The sequence below is a fragment of the Scleropages formosus genome, chromosome 2, assembly GCF_900964775.1.
Source record: "Scleropages formosus chromosome 2, fSclFor1.1, whole genome shotgun sequence".
Classification (NCBI taxonomy): Eukaryota; Metazoa; Chordata; class Actinopteri; order Osteoglossiformes; family Osteoglossidae; genus Scleropages; species Scleropages formosus.
In genome coordinates, this window is record NC_041807.1 from 35,423,938 (window position 1) to 35,443,233 (window position 19,296).

Here is a 19,296-nt window from a genome sequence, read left to right on the forward strand (position 1 = left end):
AAATCAGAATCAGAATCAGAATCTGATTTATTTGGCCAAGTATGCACACACATACAGGCAATTTGGCTTCGGTTCCCAATGGCTCATAGTGTAGAGTAGACGAAAAAAAAAAACACACATACATACATACAACAGTGCAGAGATGGGAAGGAATAAATAACAAGGGATTGAATAAATAATGAGGGAGGGAATAAGTAAGAGGGAAATATATATTAATTATGCTGCTAAATGTATAGATTAGTGATGACGGAAATAATATAATAGAAATCACTTATGGGCAACATGCCCTTTGACAACAAAGAACACAAATCATACGGTCAGTGTGACCTGCTGGGCAGGTTGAAGTGCAATGGGTCATTTTTACTGTATCGGTTCATGTTAAGTACTTTCAGTAAGGGTACTATAGCAGGAGGTAGGATCTGAACCAAGATCCTTCGCGTCCAAAGACGGCGCCAGTAACCACTATGCCACCTGCTGCCCAATATAACCTCCATTCCTCTAGTTAAAATATCCAGCTCTATAAATGGGCAAAACTTTCATAAAAATAGTATCCAGGCAAGAAAACAAAAATGTCTGCGGGACTATGCGCTGGCACATAATGAATTGTCTCCTCAAGTTTAACTAAGGTTTTTAATCCAAAAAATGAGCCTCCCTGTGAACAAAAACTGAACCAAACTAAAAATAAACTAAAAAAAGAAAAAAAAAAAGGGTCTCACTTTGCTTCAGAGCACACAGTCCGGCTCTAACAGGGCAAGACTAAAATTACCCACAAGTTCTGTCATTCCCATGTCGTTCCCAGGAGACATTTTATTCCCTTGCCATGATTTACCGGTCGGTCACATGTCTCTAGGTTCGAGTTTTATCTGAACGCACCCTCACGAGGTAGAGAAAAGGACAGATGGTGAATGGAAACAGAGCTTAAGAGTGCGGTAAAACTTCACGGGGGACGTGTGAGCTGCAATGCCGTCAGCGCCGACACACACACACACACCCTCCATCATTCCCTCTGTCAAGTGTCACATGCACAGACCCTCACACGTTTGCCTGGAAACACCCTTTCGTAACTCTGCTTGGACCTGCAACACAAAACGCTCGAACCCCTGCTATGAGTAATGTCTCCCACCGTGCTGACCACGAAGAAGGAGCATGAACTATATTTCAATTTAAAAAATAAAAATAAAACAGACCAAGACATTTCGCGTGCAGTAGATTTCAGGTAAAATCAGTGTAGAAAAGGCCGAAATAGAAAATCCCAACGGAATGTGTGCGGTGCCCCGGAGAAGCGCTGCTCATTGAACCACCCTGTTAGAGGCTTGCAAAAACCAGAGTCCCTCAACCATCCTTTCCATTCTCCACCTCGCGTGATCCTCTCCCCTCCATCCGCCGTGGTACCCTTCCACAGTCTCCAAGGAGCTGCTGAGCGCAGAAAGGCAGATCGAGGCAATACGCTCCCCCACCCCCATCTCCCACCTCCCCATGGGAGAGCTCCAGCCTTTGTTAGAAGGGAGTGATGCAGAGCGACAAGGAGCAGAGGGGAGGGGAGGGGATTGAGGGGGGGTACTCACCTCCCGCTCCTGAGTAGAATCACCACCAGCGAGCCAAAGCGCCTCTTTCAGATTTTAATCCCAGGAATCCCCCACGCACTCGTGCGCTGGTAGGGGATGAGCCTACGGAAAGATCCGCATGGCAGCGAAGCACCAGCCCGGAGGCTCCGCTTGTCCCTGGTCCCGGCCACCGTCCGCAGGCTCGGAAGCACCCACCCCCCCCCCCCCGTGCTGTTTACTTTCCCGCAGAAACAAAGTTCCCGGTGCACACGGAATGCACCGCTCCCTAGATGAAGGAACTCCTCTCTCCCGCACCCTCTCTCTCTCTCTCTCGCTCACTCGCTCGCTCCTGGCCTGCCCCTCGCTCCTCCCTCCGCTCGCTGCCGATCATCAGCAGGCCCGGCCCCCAGCAAAGGCACAAAAGCTTTGGGCTGTCGTGCCTCCTCCAATCACAGCAGCCGTCTGGAGCGTGGGACTTCAGATTTAAGGCAAGTGGAGGCACAGCCATGGAAGGAAAAGGGGGGGAGGAGAGAGAAGGGGAATAAAAGAAGGGGACAGGCTTGCGGCATTCCGAAGCACTGACTATTAATCAGAGAGGAAAAATTCATTAATTCATCTCCAAGGTTGGTGGAAATGACAATCTGCAAGCCCTTACCTCGGACCTCCCTCCTTATGTCTGTAACCCCTAAGCAAAATACTTCTGCTGAATTAATACAGTAAGAATATCCTGCTGGGTAAACTGGGCAGTATGTGTGAGGAGAGTTTTGCAGTCCAAGCCAAACACTGTAAGTGACCACAGCTAAATATAGGTTAAAAATAATAAAAATAATAATAATGTCTAAAGTTATGCATGAAATATGGATGAGAGACGAACTGCTGTCATGACCTACTGTACACCTTATAATGGAAGGTATAGTAATGGAGGAAGCTGGTGTCCATTCAGGGGAATGGTTCATTTGCCATACGTTAATCTATCGCCACGAGCTCCTTTACCTCTCAGATTATTCCACTATGGTGTGGAACAAATCCCTTTTGGCGGTCCTCCTTACCCACAGCCACCCGCCTCCATAATGCCAGTCAAGGGAACTGCCTTGAGACCTTAGGATCGTTGCACTTGTTTAATTGTCTAGTATAACTGTAATTAGCAATTTCTATTTTTGTTATTTTGTTTGTAAATTTTTTATTTATTTACTTTGGGGTAACTATGCACCTTCCTGTTACCTATTGTTACAAGCTGCTCTGTTTCCAAATTTATGTTTACATTTGTTCATTTAGCAGATGCTGTTTTCCAAAGTGACGTACATCTCAGCAAAAATACAATTAGTGCATTACATTAAGAGAAAGAGACAAGGCTGCAGACATGTGATTCTTAAGCAAACCTAGTTTGTTACCTTCCACTTGATGAACTAATGTTCATCGCTCCTGCATAAAATGCAGGATAGATGAATCCTGATAACCTCCTACAATTTTCTTTTATAATAAGGTACACGAACAAACATTCACATACAATGCTGTGCAAAGGCTTATTTGGGGATGATCATAAAGTTACGGTGCATGAACATTTACACCATACATGGGCTGGAGAAATCTTGGGCGAAGTGAGTCCGGAAAAGGTGACCCTTCTTGATTGTAGACAGAGTTTCTGCAGTTCTGAGTGAGAGGGGAAGGTCATTCCCCCATAATGGAGCCAGAACCGAGAACCTCCGTGCTTTACTTTTCGTGCGCGGGACCACCAAGCGAGCAGAAGTAGACGAGCGAAGGGGTCTGGTTGGGGTGTAGCGGTTGATCGAGTCTTGTGAAAATAGCTGGGAGCAGTTCTATTGATGGATTTGTAGACAATGACCAGGGTCTTGAATTTGATCCAGGCAGCTATAGGAAGCCAAATTTCTTTGCGGGGATTAACAAAGTACCGATCATATCCTGCCCTCTTTTCTAAAGAACCTTTAAAATATTCAGGATATGAAAAGGTCAAAATGATGCTGAGATTTAGAGCTCAGGTGTGCAAGGAACAACAGGAGGTCACTCTCCTAAGTACAGCAGATCACACACAGCGCAACATAAGAAGAGGTTCTTCTGAGAGATTTCGAAGGTTCAGCAGGTTCATCAGCTTTGACTAGTCCAGGTCCCAGGTCCATGTTTTAAAGCTTCCCCTATGCTGCTAAAGATCTGTTTTTTGATCATACAATAAATAAAAGTCCAGGTTCCCTGGCACCCTGGACCAGTGTTGTTTAAATCCAGGTCACGGCACCTAGGACTTGTGGAAGATGACATAGTCTTAACTCTGTGATTCGGACTTTTAGGAAACTCAGATCCAAAAACATATTACTAACCTAATGGCGATGGTACTCAAGCCAAGATGCTACTGGTGAGGATTTCACAAGGTCCCTTACCTTTGCCTAACGGAACCTGGTACCTGGAGCTGAGTCCACCAAGGTCCTCCAGCACTGTGGACGATAGTGTCGCAAATGGCGCCAAGTAATTGTGGTAAAAAAAAAAAAAAAAAAAAAGTCTTCACTTTGAGATTTGGAGTTTTAGCAAACTCAGACCCAAAAACATAGTATAAAGCTGTCTGGGATGGTACTCAAGCCAGGAAGCTGCCAACAGGGATTTGAAACGGTCTCTTACCTGACTCCAATAACCTTTGGGTCCAAAGTCAGCAGCTGTAATCCCTACACTACCAGCTACCAAAACCATGGTGTAAACCTTACTGGGACATTACTGCACCTAGAGTGTGCGGGGGGTCACAGCACCAAGGAATTGTGGATGAAAACACAGCCTTCAGTGTGAGACTAGGACTTCCACCAACAGGAGCTTTTTCAGCTACACATGCTGGGCTGAACACACTTAAATCAGAGTTTGTCTCACTTCCATTTATACAACAAGACTCACATTCTGCTTGAACAGAAGAGCGGATGTGCGTTCAAGGTAATTCCACGCACCCTTGGAAACACCGTAAACGTCACAGGAAACGCCTTTGTCGTTTTCCAAAACCTTTGCATAGCAAACCCCTCTGTTGGTCTAATATACCAAATTAGCATTAACACATCCGGTTTCTCATTCTTAGCTCCTCTTTATCAACAAGCCGCAGTTCAGTTGTGCTTGTCTCCACTTCCGCAAACGCTACACTTATACATACGCGAAGGTAAACAGCGGTAAACAAGAGTAATTACAATCTGAAATGCTCAGGAGACCTTGACAGTTCCTTGAACATCATAACCTGTGAAATGTGGTGAAAAAGTAACTTTAATAAGTTTAATGGGTAGTGATACAACAGTCAAGGGGTAGTTCCTGGATGGTTTAACTTCTCATAAACATAGCAACTTACCATATATTAACAATATTGCTACAGAACTATTTCAATAGCACAAACTGACAGACTGAACAGATTCAACCCCTGAACTTCACTGGAAAACCGGACAAGGCCAATTTGGCATTTCTCTGTAAATTTATGTGTTTATTTTTCCCCCACTGGTGAACCTCCTGCACTTAATTTGCAAAAACTGTTATTAAAATAATGAATTTTTGAGGGTGGCAAATTATTCAAGAGCACAGAATCCTAACCACTAGTCCACCAAGAAACACATACAACGTATTAAATATTATATGCTACTTACAATGACACTGGATTCATATGTTCCTGCTGTAGTATCACTGATCAAAGTACTTACACCCTTAATCGGTAACAGTAAAATTACCCTTCTGTATATATGGGTAAAGGTTGCATGGTGCTTAATCCTGTGAGTCAATTTGAAGAAAAGTGTCAGATAAAAAAGTAAGTACAAATCATGGTAACATTAACATCATAAGTCACTTTGGGGAAAATATCCAAGAGGGGATCTTAACACATTTTGATTCTTAACCAGTGTATCAAGTGCTTCTCCTCTTATAATATATATATCTAACACACACACATATATATATATATATATATATATATATATATATATATATATATATAATATGTGTGTGTTAGAAAAAAGAAATGGAAAAACGGACTTCCCAGACAAGTTCTCCAAGAATAACCGGTTATCCTTAAATTATTACGAACGTGAATTCAGCCTTTAGAGGCTACGTACGTCGTAGGGAAAAGAAATCAGTGAAACTGCAACGCTGGCAAAAGCTGTGAGGAGGAGGAGGAGGAGGAGAGCAATTCCCATGCAAATCATTTCACTCGCATCAGCGACCGACGCCCCCCCCCCCGAAACATTTCGGCGTGTGCGAGAGATGCATCGTAACGCATTTTTATATTTACCTGCAAAGAATAAGAACACGATTCCAGCTCTCTATCCCATAATGTCATTCAATTGACGCCCCCCCCCGCGTTTATATTGCCGCGTTTATATTGCCGCTTGTAAGGACATTTGCTGCATTTGTTCTGTCGCGCGTCTATTGGTAAATTCAACTGCGCCGCTTCCCTTCAATCCTCCCACCCACTAGATGGCGACATTTCGCGCAATCGAATTTTTCCGGAATTACTTTTTTTAGTTCGCGTCTCTTCTTGCCTCGACTCCCCCATGTGTTTCTGTTTTGTCACTATGTCACATCTCGGCTCATATTTACATTTTTACACAAAGACGGACGGCGGAAAGGGTAGAAAAAGGGGAGGGGGGAGGGCTCGTGCGCGCGTACCGGCCCTCCGTCAAAGCTCGCGGTCCTCGGCGAACCGCGTTCACGGCCGTTTCCAGAATACACAGGTAAACATCTCGAAATGTTATTTTTTATTTTGTTGGACGTGAGCCGTGGAGACGTATTTAATCCTCAAACTAAGGACGGTTATGTGTTCGATATGTATGTATATTTTTATTGATGTTTTTTTTTTTTTTAACCGGGAAACCTTGCGTCTTCCCCCGCTCATCTCCTCCCCCCTCTCCTGCTGCTGCTCAGAAACCCCGGGTGCGATTGAATGGATGCGCGAGGGCTGCGCGCGCCCACGTGGTGCGCTCGCGGGAGGCTCGCGGACGCTGCAGATTCTTTTGTTCAAAATCAATCAAAAAAAAAGGAGGAAGACGGACGGGTAGGAGAAGAGCATCAAAACCAGGAAATCCCTCCGTCGAGCAGCCCACCAGGCAGCCGAGACGGCGCCGCCGAGCCCTTGAGCCCCTTCCTACCTCGTTTTTATCGTTTTCTTCAACTTTCCCCGGCTTCGCTTGTCGAGAAAGAGCAAAAAAGAAGCAAAAGTTTGTCGTCGTCGTCGCCGCCGCCGCCGCGAGCTCGAGGTTTGTAAACGGCGGTTTTGTTCCGCGCGCTCGTTAGCACTTTAGCTAGCTAGCCGCGGTAGCTACGTTAATCGCCACTTGGTTCGCCAACTTGTGCGTTTTAAAAACCGACATTTTCTCGAGTTTGTGGCGCGGCTTTGACGACCTATCGGCGGCGAGCGGTTACCCGGGGCTCCCCGGCCTTTTTTAAACCGGTTGTTTAGTCAGCTGCTTCAGCTTAGGGGGACTCTGTGTCGTGGATGTGACGGAGCGGAGAGACAAAGGGGGCGACCGCGGGCGGGTGGCCGGACGGACGGACGGACGGGTTCCCCTCGGCTGGCTGGGGGCTCCTGGTTGAGAAAATTTCCCCTGAGCCGCCGCGCCGGTACCTGTCCCACTCTGGCACTGAGTGACTGGGTCTCCAGGACGTGGCTCTCGCAACTTGTATAATAAGTGTTTGAGCTGCTATTCGGAGTAGAACGCGTCCCTCTCGAGTCGGACACCTGGCTGAGGCGGCTGTGTGTGTGTGTGTGTGTGTGTGTGTGAGAGAGACCTCCGCCGCAGCCCCGCGCCTCCCGCCGGGTCCCCGATCCGACTGCAGCGCCTCCTTTCCCCAGTCCGAACTGCAGCCTCCTCCTTCCCCCGCACCAGAGACCGCTTTGTTCGCCCCCAGTACGGCTTTTTGACTTCAAGTAACGGGTTTTTGTTAGCGAGTTCCTCGGTCCGGGCTTCTCTCTGTTGAATAATATAATAGTAGTACTAACAGTAACGCCGGCGGTGACGGAATCATTCAACGCGCTTGCGCTGCCCTCGTGCCCCAGCGCTCTTCGGCTGAGTTCCGTCGTCGTGCGCCTCCGCTCCCGTCCCGCCGGTTCTCTCCGCTCCAACTTCCTTCACTCATCTTTGGGGTACCTGCGCAGAGCAGATCGGATCTCGCTTTTGTTTCGCCACGATTTCATTGTTCCCGTCTCCGCTCAACTCCCTTCCATACCATAGGCGAACTTTCAGGGTCGGAACCATTGTTACAGCCGAACAACTTGCTGGAGGAGTTGTGAGTGACCGCGAGTGCCTCGATCGAGGCTACTCTGCAGCAGGATGGGGCGCGGGATTCAAACCAACCACCTCCTGCAGGTTGAACGTTGAGTCTTACAGTGCAAAGCAGGAGAGTGAGTAAGTTTGTGTGGGGAAATGGTCATGTCAGTGGACATCCATAGCTTACACAGAATTGGAGCGAGAGTAGTTTGTTTGTGCAGAAGAATGACATGTTTAGAGAATGATGATCTCTTTCGTAGCAGCCCAGAGGTTGGTCTTGGTGTGTATGGCGGTATTGGTGTTGGCACCGCATATTCATAGGATTTTTGTGGAAAGTTGTGTTTGAACTCTCCAAAGTATTCAGCTGATAAAGCTTCATTTCAACATGTTTTATTTCCATTTCTTGCAAATCGATGATTCTCTCTGCTCTGGTGTGCTGCTACTTGAAGAATAGCGTGGGGGAGGGGGGAGTATGATAAACCCAGTCGGTCACCTGTTACTACTTTGCGCACCATTTGAACCGTTCATCCGCATAGTACTGATTTTTGGATGAATAACCTTGAGATAATATATGGTGCACTGGAGAAATTTCTTTTTTCAGCAAAATGCCACGCAAGAAGGTGACAGACGTTTCGGGGAATGGCGGCGTGAAAAGAAAGCGGGGAGGAGGCAGGAAGAAGGACCGTGACTTCAGCAGCGATGATGAATTCTACGACTTTGAGCAGGAGAACACAAAGAAACCTGGGAAACCAGCCTCCAAGTCGGGGCTGCAGCCCGTCACCGTGGCCGACGACGTCAAAGAGAAGATTGTAAGCAACTTAGGTGTATAGACTGATACTACACCGCTCAATTCCAGGCCCTGTATTGGTTTTAGGGCAACTTTTTGGGCAGTCATTCTGCACATTACTAATCTTAGATGCACAATTAAGCACAAATAATATGGCTTGACAGTGCAATGTGCTTAAATTACACAGGGGCAGTCAGAATTAAAAGTGAACAAAAATTATACCTTACACGGTGATATTTACTGTTTAGGTTTTGAGCTTACCTAATGCTTACCCAAGATTATCTGCTTTAAGTATAATGTGCATGGAGTCTGTAAATAGCTTCTCATTATTTAGCATGTTTTGGCATGTTTTTCGGTGCCATTAACAATATAGAATTCTGGATTCCGTCTGCGGATCCCAGCCAACTCAATTACACACTCAACATAAATGTGCTAGGGGACCGCGTGTCCCTTGGCGGGGACCCAGTCATTAAATCCCATACAATGGGTGTCCTGCTGTGCCATAGGCATCCAGATGGAATTGTAAAGACTTGTCAGCTGGATGATTCCCCCCTCCCTTTTCATTATCATTCACATTGCATTAGTTTCATTTTGCTTAGACTTTCATTGTCTTGTATCGCTTAGCTTGATGCCAGTAATCACTTTAAAGTAATCATAAATATGCAGTATGAAAATGGGGGCAAATCATTGCTTTTCCAACACCTTATGCACTTGGTTGATGACAATATATGTATCTTGTGATTATACTGGCAGCTGTGCTCTTGGCACAGGTTAATGTTTCAGATATCCTGGTGTCTGAAAATAAGCACTGGGTGCAGGTTATAACATGTTATTTTTGTAGCTAAAGTAAGAGTAATCGTGTCATGCAGAACCACCTAGTACTCTATGTCACACTGTTGTCACTCAGTTTGGTGGCACACAAAGGTGTCCTCCTTAAGTTTAAGAGTACTGCAGAAATGTGATTTTAAACAGGCTGCAGTCTGGAAATGTGAAATGGAATTCTTAATATTTGTCTGGCATTCCAAAGAGTTGAGTCACAGTACAACAGTGATTATAGAGAGATATTTTTGCCTTGGCCAAGTCTTAAGTCCCTGCAGAATGTGATTTATTTTAGTATCCTTGTCTGTTCACATTTGATATTTTTCACTGTAAGCCTGGTTCTTTAAATTTCTGTTTAAATAAAGGTTGAAGGCTTTCACTGGAACACAGGGGATCACGATGAGAAAATGTCCTCCTCCACAAGCTTGTGATCTAATGTCGCCTTCCCCAATGCAACAACTTCCTTCCAATATTTCATACAGAAACTTGAAGGTAGCAAGGCGAAAGGTCAGCTGCTGATTTTTGGAGCGACCAACTGGGACCTGATTGGACGCAAAGAAGTGCCAAAACAGCAAGGTATGTTTAATTCACTTTATAAAGATGTCATGTCCAGTTGCAAGTGAGTGGTGGTCTTTTGTATCGGGTGTAGGCGATGGTAAGAGAAAGTATTTTTAATCTAACTTCAATTTTGTAACTCTTGATCACTTCTGTTTATATACTTTTGTGGTGACAGAGTATACGGTTACTGAAGGGGAAATCCAGGTATACCACAATACAGAGGTGTCGGCACTCAGTTGCTCAGCTTCGTTCCCTTCAGCAGCCTTCTGGTTCAAGTTTTTTTAAAAAAAAAAAAAAAAAAAAAAAAAGCCTGGGGCTTCGGTGGGGGCATGAAGGGAAGATGTTTTCCTCCTTTGTAGGAACATACTATGTCACAGACTAGCTTTGGTAGCATCAGCTAAGGCCCATACCTACATTAAAACCCACAGTTCTCTCCAACATGTCTGTTCTTGCAGGATGCTCTTTTCGAGTCACATCTATGTTTTTCATTGGTCCAAATTACAAAGAGCACTTTCAGTTTTTTTTTAAAGTCCATTTGATTAGCCTCTCTTTCAACAGGAAAGGTTTATTTAAAATCCATCTTAATTTTGACCTTGATGTTTTAGAAACTTGTGCTTTTGGAAATTTTGAAGTACTGTCAAGTCCAAGGCCAATGGTGCCACTGAATGCTGAAAGCTTCTTGATGTCTAGGTTTTCAAGTGTCAGAATTGAGTATTGTAGCTGTTTCCTCCCTCCCCCACAGACTTCTTGTGGAAGGAGGACCATATGAATACTGAATATCTCCATGTAAGAATTCCATTTTTCTTGTAGCTGCAACAAATTGATTCTAAAACATTATTGTCAGACTTAATGGCAGATGCGGTTTAACAAGCTGCGACATCAATCCAGACCCGTGCCCTTGTGATCACGGCCACAACAGATCAAGGTTTAGCCGCAGGAATATTGACACCTCGATTTACATCATCGAGTGACTCCAGAGGATTGCGAATTGCGTTACAGGTTTATGGCAAGTGTCACTTGAGTGATTTGTAAATGATGTCGCGAGTAAGGAAATGTAAATGTGTGGCTGCTAAATGTCTGGCAAACCTATTGATTGTGTTGGTGGGAGAGCTGGCAGGCGGTCAGCTGGAGGGTCTGTTGATGGCTCTGTTTACTGTGCCACTTAATCGCAGTGCTGTATGTATCACAACTGTTGTTGTAATGGCTGGCACTACAGATACTGCGGCTTGTGTGGTATTAGGACAGTTGCTCTGCAGTCTCAAAGTTGCCGAATTGAATCCGACCATATCAGATATTTCCTTTCAGTAGAATTTATTGTGTTTTAATACGTTGGTGTTAAACTGCTGGGCAAGGCTTTACTTTGCTTTTTGAACTATTGTCACTTTTATTGTGATTATATGGTAGGTTTTACACTATAATAAATGCCAGATGATTTCTGAGAAGTGTTTGGGACAGCGGCTCAGAAAGTGTGTGTGTGTGTGTGTGTGTTTGAGAGCAGCCATATAGTTATGAAGCAACTGAAATGCACAGAAGCCACTGCACATGCTGCAGGGAGAGGTTGTTCACCTCATGTGGAGCTTGATGTTGCCAGTTTGCCTTTTGAAATTAAATTTGTTCCCATAATTGTGAGGTGATTTGAATTTTATGGTACAAATTGCACTGGCTTTTAAGTTGTAATATGTTATGCGGTGGAAGACTTCTTGCAGTAAGAGTTCCTTGTATAAGTTTTTTTTTTTTTTTTTTTTTTTTTTTTTTTTTTAAAATTAAAAAAGGGCAAGCTGCTATTGTTAGGCATAAACTACCTAGATAATTCAGTGTCTCAATATTTTTGTGGAATAGCATGTGGCCTTCTGTACTTGTAACACAGCATGCTTGTCTGTTTCATAGCTGCCTACAGGAACCTGGGCCAGAACCTGTGGGGACCACACCGCTATGGCTGTCTGAGTGGTGTGCAGGTCAGCTGTGTGGTGTCAGGACCCTGTGCTGCCCACAGCCTGCTCATCACCACCGAGGGCAAACTCTGGAGCTGGGGTAGGTTCTTTTGCACTGTTGTGGCTTCTGTACTTCACCCATAAAATGACCAGCTGGTTGGCTCGCAGTACAACCTATGTTGAAAGAAATTTTATGTAATAACATGGATTACTCAAATTTGCTTTTGTTCTAAGCAGTTGAGTCCTACAGAATAACTGCATGCAGTTGAAACCCAACATTGTATTGTTTACACAAAAATTGGATATATGTGGGATTCTCTAACTTCTTAGGCTGTGTAAGGTAATACTCTCTATGTAACAGGGAAATAACCTGAAGAAATGCTTATGGACAGTCTGGGTATAATTATCATAATGTTGCATTAGAGGACTTTGGAGAACTTGGAAAGCCTCGTCTTGATCCATATTACACTTTAGTAACGTTTCTCCACTGAACGTACATTAGTCCGTAACTGAACTTAATCTATGTCTACTACATCAGTTCAGTCTGTTGGGCCAACTTGAGTTTATTTGCCTTTTGTTGGGTTTGTCTGTTACCTGAAACCTTGGCCTTGTTCTTCACCAGGCCGCAACGATAAAGGGCAGCTGGGACATGGTGACACCAAGCGCATTGAGGCTCCCAAGCTGGTGGAAGCTCTGGGTGAAGAGGTGATTGTGGCAGCAGCATGTGGACGCAACCACACGCTGGCACTGACAGGTGAGCACTTTCAGTCATAATGGCTGCAGAGCTGATTGCGTCAGTAATGTCTTGGTGCAGAGTAACTGTAGATGTAATTTAACCAAATACTGCATCTATCGGGAGGTTGTAGATGACACTACTTGAAGAATGTGTTCATGTGAAACTGCAGAAATGTGAAGATATGATTTTTCTGGATGTTCTCCGTGGTGTGTTTTTTGAAACCTGCTGCGTGACTTTCCGTTGCTTAGCAATGTTCCCTCTTTTAGAGAACGGCACTGTATACTCCTTCGGCGAGAACAAACTTGGGCAGTTGGGTCACGGCAACCAGACTGACGCAGTGCCGACCCCAGCCACAGTAAGTCATCCCCTCGGCGTTCACGTTTGCCTACTAGCATGACGATTCCATTACCAGCTGTGTGCATTCTGGTGTCTTCTTGATAGCTGCTCAAAATCTGTTCAAGTGTCTTTCTCAGAGCTGCTACTCATTTTATGTCAGTGTTGAAAATTGTCATGAATCCCTGTTAAACATAAGTATTCAACATGACAAGCTTCCCCCCCCCCCGGTAGCAAGTGAAAGCCTGACATGCAGCTCTTAGACTGATCCAGACATCTGGCATCTCTCTGTCTTCTTCCAGATCCAGTACAATGGGCAGCCGCTGGTCAAGGTGGCATGTGGGGCAGAGTTCAGCATGGTGGTTGACTGCAAGGGAAACTTATATTCTTTTGGCTGTCCGGAATATGGCCAGCTGGGTAAGGGTCTGAGCACTCCAGTGACTCATGGGCTCTGGACTCACTGGGCAGATGTCATGAGTGCTCTCCCTCACCTCCTTTGTGCAGGGCACAACTCGGATGGGAAGTTCATTGCCAGGGCCCAGCGTATTGAGTTTGACTGCGAGCTGATCCCACGGCGTGTGGCCATCTTCATTGAAAAGACCAAGGACGGGCAAGTCATGCCTGTGCCCAATGTGGTTGTAAGGGATGTGGCTTGTGGAGGAAATCATACGGTGAGTTCGCAGGAAAAGGTCCCTTTGTAAGGTTACCGCAAACATACGTAGTGTTTGTGTATATGTCTTCCTTCACTATCAACTTTTTAAAAATGTTTTATTATTTGTACAATTTCCTGACTCTGGTGTCTAGTCATTGACTAATGATTCTAAATATGTAGTCTAAAGAATATTTTGCTTTTGACCTTATGGTTAATGATTTAAAATTTCAATGTCAGTCATGTGTTTGTGCCAGCAGTTAAGCATTCGTAGAATAAACAGTTCTATAACTGCATTGTCTATAGTGTACACACCACAAGCATTTTGGTACAACCTTGATGCAAAGTGTATGGGGGGTTGTTTAAACTGAAGCTTTTATCTTTGGTGTACAATTTTTTAAATTTTTTGTAACTACTGTTGAAATACTTTTGTATTCACATTTGTGAAAGTTCACAATATTGGAGGTTTTGATTTGCATGTTTTATCAGAAGCAGCATGAAGAAACTCCCCTCGTCTTAGAAATAACCACAAGTTCCCAGGAGCAACCTGCCAAGAGTTTTGGATTGAAATAGTGATTTAACACTATGATTAAAAAAAACCTGGGTAGTTGCTGCCATTCACAATGGAGTGTCTAATAATTCTTCATGGTTATGATCCCTTTGTGCAGCTGGTGCTGGACTCCCAGAAACGCGTTTTCTCCTGGGGTTTTGGAGGATATGGGCGCCTGGGCCACACAGAGCAGAAAGATGAGATGGTGCCACGTTTGGTGAAGCTGTTTGACTTTCCTGGTCGAGGGGCCTCCCAGATCTACTGTGGCTACCAGTGCTCATTTGCCGTCAGCGAGATGGGTGAGTGAACTCCCAATAGCTCCTGTTGAGGAGCTTTTCTGCCAGTATGCAGGTATACTGATCTTCAGTATCCCATTGCAGAAGTACAGCAGTTAAAATAACATGCTGTTTGTACTCACGTACTGGATTTTACCAATGTGTCAGGAAATGGAACACTGAAGCGGTCCCTAATCCTGGTCCAGGAGAGTCACCGCCATACTGAGAAAGACTGAATTACTTTTATTGGGGAAATAATACATTTTGTGGTTTAGCAGATGCTTTTCTCCAAAGTGACGTACAACAGAGTAAACATGCGTTTCACAACAGAGCTTCCTATACAGAGAAAATTATCAGTGCCATCTTTGTTGACTGTTCACAAGCTGCCTCCTTAATTGTTTTAAAAATGCAGAAATGGTGAGATGCAAATTTAGTTATCAGGAAAGAAGTGTGTGCATTTCGAGACCTTTGAGTGTTAAAAGGGATACAGCAGCTCTGCGGGAGCTCATTTAATGCAGCCAGAGATGGGTGGTGTAGGGAACTACTTTGGAAACCGTGTACATAGCTAGAATCTGTCTTGAATATATGCTTTTCCTTCAAAATAATGATCCAACAGTCCAGGTAAAATTGCAACTGGTAGTCTAATCCTTATGCTATTTGCAGGAGGCTTGTTCTTCTGGGGGGTTACTAACACCTCTCGGGAGTCCACCATGTACCCCAAAGCAGTGCAAGACCTCTGCGGATGGAAGATCCGGAGCCTGGCCTGTGGGTGAGTGTTACTGCTATTGCAACTGACCTATAGGTTTTTGGGTTTATTCTGTGCCTCAAAAGCTATAAGCTGGTGTGAAACTGCTCTTGTGCATTTGACCAGTATTTTGGAGTGTTCTGCTGTTTTGATGTGTGCAGTACAAGTCAGGGACCTGAAAACATATCTTCCCCTCAGGAAAAGCAGCATCATCATTGCTGCAGATGAGAGCACCATCAGCTGGGGTCCATCCCCAACGTTTGGCGAGCTCGTAAGTCCTCCTAGTGCTGTAAGACATTTGAGGAATGGCAAAACGCTCAGTTCCAGAAAAGAATCTTATTTGACTGAATTAGGCAAACTTTTAGCGCTGATTATCTGAGAGGAAATTCTTCTTTCTCTGAGAAGCAGTGTAAAAATGTTGAACTCTTATCAGCTTGAAACCCCCCCAAGAAAATTGGCACATTGTGCATGAAGAGTTTTATGTGACTGAAAGGATATACTAAACATCAAAATGTTCACATGTAAATCCTGGCAGTAAAATTAATTTGTTTACTTGAACAAATTACTATTACAACTGCTTCTGGCATTTGCAAATAGAGAGTAAACCTTTAAATGCTTTCCTTTGAATGCAGTGGTTTACTTCAAGTGCTAAGGCTCAAAGTAAACAAAATGAGACTTGATACAGGGATCATTTAGCTCTAATTCTTGCACATTGGTCAGTTATTTCATCTTATACACAAATGCCTTCTGTCTAAAGTCACAAAGTTTGCCAGATTATTTCTGCATAAGTTCTTAACACCTTCAGTCTACTACTAGCAATGCCAATGAGACTTGGAGAACTATGCAGCCTTTGGTTCCTGAAAAAATGTTTATTTGCCCTGCAGGGGTATGGTGATAACAAGCCCAAGTCATCCACCACAGCACAAGAGGTGAAGACCCTGGATGGGATTTACATTGAGCAGGTGAGACTGACCCCATAGTCCCACTAGCAAAGTGCTCATAGTGCTCTGTTGTGGTTACCTCACTGGTCTTTGGACATCATGCCATGTTTGGGTTTCTGGCTGACATGTAAGCGCTGTTGTTACAGGTGGTGATGGGATATTCTCACTCCCTGGCGATTGCCAGGCAGGAGACGGAGGCAGAGCGGGAGAAGTTGAAGAAGCTGCCAGAGTACAACCCCCGTACGCTCTGATTGGCCTACAACCCTTAGGTTCTCACCTGGTTCCCTGGAGGCAACTGATTCCATCAAAGAAGGCCCTCGCCCATGTGTCACCAGTTATGGTGAGGGGTAGGATGGGTGGGGGGGAGAGGGCAGAGATAGCATACAATTGGGACTTGAACATACACCCTAAGAAATGGGGGAGAAACAAATCCACAAACACCTCAGATTGGACCACATCACCTGTGAAAGCAAGGCCTGTTGCCGGGGCTGGACAACATGAAACCCTGCAAACGGGCTTTCTCCTTCACCCCTTACGTCTGGTGTCTGACCACTTCCGGCACGTGAAGCTCTGGGGAGGGATCTCCTGTAACAGGACCCTCCAAGGCACTTAACCCTCACTGGATTGCAGGTTCCTGTGATTCCATTTGGGAAGAATTCCACTGAAGGGTCCCATGGGTTTTTATTTTTTATTCTCTCTCTCTCTCGCTCTCTCACTCACACACACACACACACACACACACACACACCTCCTCCCCTTTATTTTGTTCATTCTAAATACTTGTTTTTAAATGTTGGCCGTGCGACGGGATCCATGTCTGCTCTTGCCAAACAACGGGTGCTACAATGTCTTGATGCAAATAATGACCGGACAGGGATCTCTCAAAGACCAACACTCCATATTTGTGCCTTTTTAAGTGATATACTTCAGGATAAGGCCACCCCCTCCTCCCCCCCTTGTCAATCTTCTTTGTGTAAATTTGTACTGTTGCAATGGTTGCATTGCTTGACCGTTCCCCGTTGTCATTTCACTGTTGGTTAAACAGGAAGTTGAAGTGGCAGTGTCACCTTGTCGTTACATTCCCATGGCTTTTAAACTTCTTTTTCCCCCTGTATAGTGAATTTGTCTGCATACAGGCTGCAGGTGCAGTCTTTATGGTAGGTTTCTGGAGAACAAAGAGCACAGACTCTCAAGACCAAAATATAAATGGCAGCAGAATCTTAATGTTTTGTTACCGAGTGCACCAGTTTGAAATGTTCTCCCTAAATCTTATTAGTTTGTTTTGCCGTTGTATGTCCAGTGGGGTCAGTTAGCCTTTTCTTATTTTGGGTTTATGGACTTTTTTCAACTGAAATATTAAAGGTTTGTGTAACTTGATGGTGGTTTTTTTTTTTTTTTTTTTTTTTTTTTTTTTTTTCCTCCCCCTCGAACTAAAATGGAAGAATGTGGGGGTGGAAGGCTTCCTTTACAGCACCCTTTCTCACTTTTGTCAAAACTCTAATATTTGCTGCTGATATAAGAAGTACATGTTGAATAGAAATGCATGAAAAGTCAGGGTTGGGGGGGAACAGTACAAGGTAAGTTGTTTGCGTTTGCAGGTATGTCCTCTAAACGTGTGTATTTCTGAAGAACTGCCTGAAATGGGGAAATGCACTTTACCGAAAAGTGACTGCACACCTGAAACTGCTTGTCTGCTGCAAAAGAAAGGATGGGGGCATACATGGTTAACAATGGAACTGCTGGCAAACTAACCAGGTTAAATTTTTCACTGGGAGTAGAGTTCTAATATGGATCTTACTTAATTGTTTCTGACACAACCTGGTAGGTAAGCAGTATCATATTGATTTACCCATTTTACTTAAGTGCCAGCCCTCCGTGCTACACTACGTAACATAGTGGAACACAATATTACAGTGGAATCTGCAACAGGGACTAAACCTCCTGTGTGTAATTTTTTTTCCTTCCCCCTCCAGTATGTGATTATTTTTTCTATGTGACTTCTATTGTCTAGAAATACGTATATTAAAACCTAAGAATTGGAAATGAGGAATTGCATTTCAGCCACATTTAAAATCTGGTTTCCTTTTCTAATGTATCTTGAGTGTTATATTTTACTGTACTTTTATTATAAGACCAAAAACATTTTTTTTCCAACAACCACCCCATCTGTGCATAGACTATGATTTAGTAATAACTTGGCACCATTAACAACCAACAAAACATGAGGGAACATGTTCCACACAGCTGCACCGTACTGAATACCTCTAGTTTGACTTTCTAAGGCAAGATTGAGGGAAAGAACTGTCTCTGTCCTTACTACTGTTCATGGGATGTGGTTTGGAACATCTGCCCTATTCTGAAAGGTCTATTGGAAAACTGGTCATCTGAGGTGGGTAGTAATGAGCTATATTCACAAAATTACTTGTAATTAAATTCCTTAATGGACTGTGAACCACTGCAGCCCTGATGTAGACAAGGGATTAATAAAGAGTACTGAGGAATTTACAGTAACTGATTTGCACATCAGGAATAACTGATGGGGCAACAAATTATTCCTGAGTGAAAACATGTTTGTTTAAAATCCTCATTTAAATCAAAAGTATACTTTCTGACAAGTACTTTAACTTCTGCTTCAGTATTTTTGACTGCTCTACCTACCTCTTGCTGGTCATGGAAGCAGAATTTTTGTATTTCTGTGAGGCGGCGGAACACTGCTGGACTTTTACACTGAATGCCTCACGGTGCTGGTTCTGCCCTCTAGGAGTAAAGCATTGAAGTGTCAAGTACCTTGATTATGGGTATTACAGTAGGATGTGGGATTCAAACCCAGGTCCTCTGAGTTGAGACAGCAGCTCTTACCATTTACACCATGTGCTCTTCCCTCCTAAATACAGCCATAGTATGAATCTGTAGCAGAATGAGGTGCAATTTCATAAAGCAAAATTGCACAAACTAGCAGCTACTTAATAAAGACATAGTCTATACTATTAACAGAAATGATAGTGACTTCTTACTGGGCTACACTGATTTATTTTCAAAAGATCCATTCAAGCAATCCCCACGGAGAGGAAATTCAATTCCCATCTGTGGCAACACAAAGAGCCACCCCCAAGAAGTTCCAGGATAAAATTTCATTGTATTTATCCCTTTATTGCATACTAATAATGCCTTGAGTAAAACTGTCATCTAAAGGGTGCCGGG

General features: G+C 44.1%; 2 protein-coding genes across 4 annotated transcripts in view; one reads left to right on the forward strand and one right to left on the reverse strand.

The window, feature by feature from the left end:
• Positions 1 to 1,765, reverse strand: part of arhgef10lb (Rho guanine nucleotide exchange factor (GEF) 10-like b) — a 68,589-nt gene extending 66,824 nt beyond the window's left edge. Inside the window, exon 1 of the mRNA XM_018750630.2 lies at positions 1,566 to 1,765. The gene's annotated coding sequence lies outside the window, so the exon portion shown is untranslated. The remainder of the gene's footprint in view (positions 1 to 1,565) is intronic.
• A 4,272-nt stretch (positions 1,766 to 6,037) lies between these two features.
• On the forward strand, positions 6,038 to 17,486 carry rcc2 (regulator of chromosome condensation 2). 3 transcript variants are annotated; one of them, XM_018750638.1, is made up of 14 exons: positions 6,038 to 6,238; positions 6,429 to 6,760; positions 8,373 to 8,580; positions 9,860 to 9,953; positions 11,823 to 11,966; positions 12,489 to 12,620; positions 12,869 to 12,957; positions 13,238 to 13,352; positions 13,440 to 13,606; positions 14,253 to 14,433; positions 15,073 to 15,178; positions 15,353 to 15,425; positions 16,039 to 16,116; positions 16,242 to 17,486. In XM_018750638.1, exons 1-14 carry the CDS (start codon positions 6,059 to 6,061, stop codon positions 16,344 to 16,346), a joined length of 2,004 nt encoding a protein of 667 aa, XP_018606154.1. In that variant the 5' UTR covers positions 6,038 to 6,058; the 3' UTR covers positions 16,347 to 17,486. The 3 variants fall into 3 exon arrangements, with proteins under 3 accessions (XP_018606154.1, XP_018606155.1, XP_018606156.1); XM_018750639.1 differs by lacking the exon at positions 6,429 to 6,760; XM_018750640.2 differs by lacking the exons at positions 6,038 to 6,238; positions 6,429 to 6,760 and adding an exon at positions 6,770 to 7,909.
• Positions 17,487 to 19,296: the final 1,810 nt, after the last annotated feature.

Bases quoted from the DNA above. Each gene is read 5' to 3' on its own strand.
- rcc2 (XM_018750638.1), top strand. From the start codon at position 6,059: ATGTGTTTCTGTTTTGTCACTATGTCACATCTCGGCTCATATTTACAT. The intron at 13,353-13,439 runs GTAAGGGTCTGA...TCCTTTGTGCAG, and splicing joins TCCGGAATATGGCCAGCTGG to GGCACAACTCGGATGGGAAG. The intron at 15,426-16,038 runs GTAAGTCCTCCT...TTTGCCCTGCAG, and splicing joins CCCCAACGTTTGGCGAGCTC to GGGTATGGTGATAACAAGCC.